The 6000-nt window shown below is 47.4% G+C and overlaps 1 protein-coding gene across 1 annotated transcript in view; it reads left to right on the top strand.

Annotated features, from left to right (window-relative positions):
• The first annotated feature begins 451 nt into the window (after positions 1–451).
• The window catches only part of Tbx20 (T-box transcription factor 20), a 55414-nt gene continuing 49865 nt past the window's right edge, over positions 452–6000 (top strand). Inside the window, exons 1-3 of the mRNA XM_041656720.1 lie at positions 452–1026; positions 3875–4124; positions 5068–5232. Coding sequence (XP_041512654.1) covers positions 900–1026; positions 3875–4124; positions 5068–5232 — 542 coding nt within the window. The 5' untranslated portion in view covers positions 452–899. The remainder of the gene's footprint in view (positions 1027–3874; positions 4125–5067; positions 5233–6000) is intronic.

Genomic DNA, 6000 nt, shown 5'->3' with positions numbered 1-6000 from the left:
CTATTCTTCTCAGCTATTTGGGAACTTTTAAACGCTAGTAGGCAAGAGTGGAAATAGCCGAACTCGGAGGGGCTTCCTCTGGTGGCGTCGGATCCTGCGCTAGGAGCACATCACTTGATCTTCTGGGCGGCAGTGAAAGTGCAGCTCCAGACACCGCGAGCCGCCCTCCCGCGGGAGCTGAGACACCGGCCGAGGTGACAGAGGCAGCTGCGTTACCCTGTTGGTGGCACTATTTACTGTGAGGGGTGCCCAGTTCTCCTTCCAGAGCGCTGAGGCAGGAGGGCGACGCGCCCCAAGCACTCCTCGCAGGCGTCGCTTGGCCCCGCCCCACGCCACACAGCCAGGAAGCGGTGACGTGAGACCACTCTGACTGGCTGCTGCAGGCAGGGACGGCCGCCACCAGCAAATTAAGGCGCGGGGCCGCGGGAGCCCAGGCGCAGTGTAGGTCGCGCCTTGCTGCGCTCTGCAAAGCTGCGGTCGGGCTCCCTGGTTTCCGCACCCTCGAGAGTCCCACAGCGGGTCGTCACCTCCCGGTGGCCCGGGCCACTCCTCAGTCAGCAGGGGAGGGAGGGGGAACTCCGCTTGGGTGCATCCCGCATTTTGCTCAACTGAAGTCTGGTGTGCCCCGCGGCTTGCACACAGTTTGAGTTCGCGGCTGGTCCCCACCCAGCTTTCCCGCTAGTTCGAAGTCTCTGAGGCTCCTGGTCTTTGCTCTAGTGGATTGGAGAGGTCAGCGTGGAGTTCTGGGGACGTAGGACCGGACCCTTCGAGAGTCCTCAGTTCCGCTCTGACTGTACTCGGGAACTTTGAGCTGCAATTCGGGTTTTTGTCCCTCTTGGGAGAAGCTGGACTGCGGTTTGGCAGGCCCGGTCCCTAACCAGGAGAGCACGCTGGGGACCATGGAGTTCACGGCGTCACCAAAGCCCCAGCTCTCTTCTCGAGCCAATGCCTTCTCCATCGCCGCGCTTATGTCCAGCGGTGGCCCCAAGGAGAAGGAGGCAGCAGAAAACACCATCAAACCCCTGGGTAAGTCGGGGTGCTAGGCTGTCCACAGGGGCCGTCTTTCTCTATGTCCCCTGGCTACAGGCGGTTTGCTTCGTGGGCAGCAAGGGTGGCCTTTTCTCCCGGCCAGATCTGCTTCTACGACTTAGACTATGGACCAGATATAGGTCTGAGGAGGGAGATTCCATTTTCTTCTCTGCGCAAGTTTTCTTTGGGGGTTTCACGGTCATCTAAAGGTCGTGGGAATCCAGCTTGTGTTTGTAGTTGCTCTCTGGAGTTTCCTGGAATCCTGAGGTCATGTAGATAGTGCATGCATGTTCAAATTCGAATCAAAACAAATTCAAGGACAAATAAGATTTTTTTTTAAAGACCAGGATCCACCCTGTGTGTAACACCTGAGTATGTACTTGGAATCAAAGATACTGAACTACTTCACAAGAAACCAGTTTAATTTTTCCGTCGCAACAAACATCTTTCTCCTCTCTGCCAAGAACTATAAAATTATCCGGTTTTCCAAGCAGGAGCAGCTTCTCCAAGGAAGGGCTAGACTTATCTGCAACCTTCATTTACATTTGACATTTTCAGTCGAGATTAGCAAAACTCTCCCTAAATTTCCCCACGTTTACTTACACTGCTTTTGCAAAAAAACTGTTTTCTTTATAGAAGACATTAGAATCAAATTAAAGAGAGGAGAGATGAGCAAGAGAGGAGGGCAACTTTGATTTGTATGAAATACGAAAACAAATGCCCCTGACAACCTCCTTCCAACCCACAGAGAAAGAGCTGTTGCCGTTCATTCTGGGGTCTTCGGAAAACATTATCACACACCTGAATCACCACCACTCTTAAAATACTGCCAAAAATCAAATAGCCAACTTAGGGCAAATTTTAAAAAATTCACTAATTTTCCTCCTAGATAACAGCAGAGAAGAACCCTTATGGGGCTTGGAAAAATAAGGAGACTACACATGAAGAGGAGAGAACTAAAGTCCGAAATGGCTTGAAACCAAGGAAATGCCAGTGTCAAAACACAGTTCTTAGCTCTGAGCTGCACCCCCCTCTTTTAACTTCCATCTAAATCAAAATCTTCGAAAGCCAGTGAGCTAGTCACCAAATCCTCCTTTTTAGACATAGAATTGGCTACTGATTTCACAATTGGACTGCTGAGGGTCATAGCAGTATCATTATTATTCCTGGTTAGGGGAATTCTTTTGGAACACCCCCATTTCATTTGGTACCCAATAGAAAATGAAGTTCTCAGGTCAAAATTCCTGACAGACTTGTGAGTACTGGGTTGGGAAGCCTGCCAACTCTACTCTCATGTCTACATTAGTATTCTCTTTAATTTTTCTTTAAAAAAAAACCCTTCAATCAAAATTACAAATTCTAAATGCTAGGCCAGTCCTGGCTCTCAACAGCCTCCCCCAGATAGCTACCAGCTCTGGTCTCTGAAATGCATTTGTTCACCTGTTTGGAGAACAGTTCCGGCCTATTCCTTTTCCAGTCCCTTACATTCTCCAGTCCAACACAGCATAATAAATGACTAAACTGAAGAGTTGGCAATAGAAACACCCAAAGGTTCTGTTAAGAGACAGTGGGGGTGTTTTTCATTGAAAAACAGAATAAAACCGCAAGGGGTGGGTTTCCCCTGTGCCCCATGCTCCACCACTCAGGGGATCAGTACTGGAGCAGTTATCTTCCTTCTCGATGTCTGCAATGCTCAGCCCAGGTGATGCTGAGAGAGCTCACCTGTCAGCTGCTACAACTATGAGAAGTTCAGTTTGCTTTTTGATCCGCTATAAATATGTGGTGTGAATTTCCTTCCAAAAGTTTTTTTAGAAAATAAGGTATTGGTACTGTCTAACCAGTCTTTGATCTGGGAACAGCCTTATGACAATTAATTTGATTGTCCTTCATTTAAAACATCTGCATGAGCTGGATTGTTGCTTTATGACAAGAAGGACAAAATCCTATTTTGTATTAGCCTCACATTAAGAGGTATGAGGAATAAGAAATCATTTCAGAACAAACAGGAGCACACAACACACCCATATATAGGCGCATGCCCACAGCTGGAGCTGAGAGACTTTTCTTGAGAGCAGTTAGAACAGATTGGTCTGGTTGGGGGACTGCAGATTTAGATAGTTTTTCTTCATTCTTTTTTCTTTTTAAGAAATGAAAGATAATTGGCCGGGTTTTAAAAATCTCCCTGTGTTCCACAAAGTTACTGTGGAGATTCAGTCTTTTAGCATCTGTGCAGGAGAATGGTCCATAGCAGTGATATTTCAAGCCACTCATATGTGGTGAAACCTTCTATTTTAATTTCCTGCTAGACTGGGGTTGAAGTTGTTTTCTTCACTTCCAGGGCTATTTGGAGGAAAAACAGTTGCTTACATTCTCTCCCCAGTAATCTGTTTCTGTCTTCAATCAATCAATCAATCAATCAAACAAACAAAGTCTGTTAGAGCCCTCTCCTGTGATTTAACAAGCTGGATGCTGGTTTCTAATGCTACCCTCTGTAGCTGCAGAGCCTAGAATTTGGGATGACTGTAGTAACAGTTAACATTTTATCCCTCATGATCACAACTTTTTCTTTTCCTCACTCATATTTTATTCCTAAGGTAGCTTCAGGCAGCTCGGTGATAGGCCCTGGTTCTAGATAGACCCTCCTCATTTGATTCAGTTGGCGTCCAGCCCCAGGCATGCACACCCCAGGTACTTTTTGTCCTGTGGTGGATTGTGCTTTTTGGCTGGAGTTGGGGAGTTTAGCGGCGACCAAGTGCCTTTTTTACGTGCTCTGCCCAGCTCCTTTGTAAAGTGTCTGTTGTTAACTAAGTGACAGCAAGTCAATCTTACTTCTCATTGCCTCCAGAACAATTCGTGGAGAAGTCGTCCTGCGCCCAGCCCCTGGGTGAGCTCACCAGCCTGGAGGCTCACGCAGAGTTCGGCAACGGGGGCGGAAGCCCTTCCTCATCCTCTCTGTGCACCGAGCCACTGATCCCCACCACTCCAATCATCCCCAGCGAGGAGATGGCTAAAATCGCCTGTAGCCTGGAAACGAAGGAGCTCTGGGACAAATTCCACGAACTGGGCACGGAGATGATCATCACCAAGTCGGGAAGGTAGTTGGCGTGGGCAGGAGCATGCAGAGCAAAGGGTTTGTCACTCTGCGCTCTCGGGGGTCTGGAATGGGAGCTGCAGGACGTGAGTATGAGGGGTGACCGAGCTCAGAGGCCTCCGCTTCTCACCAGTTCCCTTAGAAAGATTCTCGGTACTAGAGTAGGTCCTGCAATCGCAGGGTGTGGCTTCAAGACTCCACATCCGGAGACGGAGATCTTTCCCCACAGCGTGGTCTTTGCTCCCACCCAGGCATCTTGGGTTCGGATAAAGGCCCGGCTGGCGGGAGCTCGGCTGGGGACTGCAGGAGGGGGAAGGAGCGGTTCCCCGGTATACAATATATAACTAAACTAAATCAAAGATTGGGCAACAGAAACATCTAAAGGTTCTGTTAAGAGACAGCGGTATGACTCTTAATAGAGTCTCCCTCTTCCAATAAAAACTCAGTTGAAAACCGGGGCGGAAGACAGAACTCAGAGTAGGGAGAAGGCCCGGGAGGTGGCCCCAGCACAGGAGGCGGGCTGCTCCTCTAAGCCAGACCCTGGGCGATTCCAGTAGGGACTCTTGGAAGTGAACTCCACGAATCCCCTCGCTCAGGAATGCCCGGGATTTTTGATGGGTTATGCAACCCACCTCTGGTTATTTGGGAGAAAATAAAACAAGCTCAAAATTTCTATCTACCGGTAGGGGCCCCTGTAAAAGAGACAGAATCGGTTTTTTTTTTTTTGTGTGGTTGTTGTTGTTGTTATTGTTTGTTTTTTGTTTTTGCAGTGCAAGTCCTGTCTCTGTAGGCACATCTCTGAGGGTTCATAAACAGGACAAACAAAACCAACAACAACCAAATGGGAAATCGGGCACTGCATAGCGGATGGTTCCAGTTTTCTTCCTTCTCCCTAATTCGTGTCAACTCGTTACAATGAGTGAATCCAGTTTCTCTCTCTCTGCCAGGAGGATGTTCCCCACCATCCGCGTGTCATTTTCTGGAGTGGATCCTGAGGCCAAGTACATAGTCCTGATGGACATCGTCCCGGTGGACAACAAGAGGTATCGTTATGCCTACCATCGGTCCTCGTGGCTCGTGGCCGGCAAGGCTGATCCTCCTCTGCCAGCCAGGTTCGTGACTTTGGACTTCTTGCAGATCAAAGTGATATTAATCCTTCTTTGGAAGTTGTTTTTAACTACTGAGCTCTGACTTGAGAGATTTCCAAGGCAGGACAGCGCAGGACTGAATTCAAAACTTGTCGGTTAGTCTTCAAGAAAAGTGGAATTTGTGCATAGAGAAAACATTGCCTTTATCTCTCAAAATTAATTCCAGATATTCGTGAAATTTGAGTTTGAATTTTTTTTAGAAATGTGACCTTTTTGGGATATAATATTGCTGATAGGCTGATGAGTAAGTATATATAAATGCACTGCTATTTGCCCTTGAGTCTTCATGTGTATACATAGTTATGACATGTTTAACCATTTCTTAGCAACGTGATTATATCTGCATACACCTACTGGCATTTGGGTAAAACTGGTTGTCTTTGAGCCATGCAAGAGCCACAAGTTTTAGGTAAGGACAACAATTTCTTTGCCCTTCCACAATTTTGATGAATAAACATAATTCAATATGTTAATATTCTTTTACATCAAACTCAGATAGTATATGGGAGACAATGCAGCTTGTTTTCTTGGTTGCCTTTGCTGATAATGTTGTCAAAAATTCCTATGAACCTTTCTCATGAGCGTTTTCCTCAGAGGCATATTCAGGAGGAGCAGCAGAATAGCCGGAGTCCCAGGAGTCTGTCGCTGTGGCAACTCCTGTTACTATACAGGACATTGCATGAGCTGACTCCACTGTTCTGAATAAGAAACTGCTTGTTTCCTGACTGATCT

Source organism: Microtus oregoni, unplaced genomic scaffold (genome assembly GCF_018167655.1).
Source record: "Microtus oregoni isolate MIOR12 unplaced genomic scaffold, Mior012 000008F_ref0000371, whole genome shotgun sequence".
Lineage (NCBI taxonomy): Eukaryota > Metazoa > Chordata > Mammalia > Rodentia > Cricetidae > Microtus > Microtus oregoni.
This window is presented reverse-complemented; position numbering and strand designations above follow the sequence as displayed.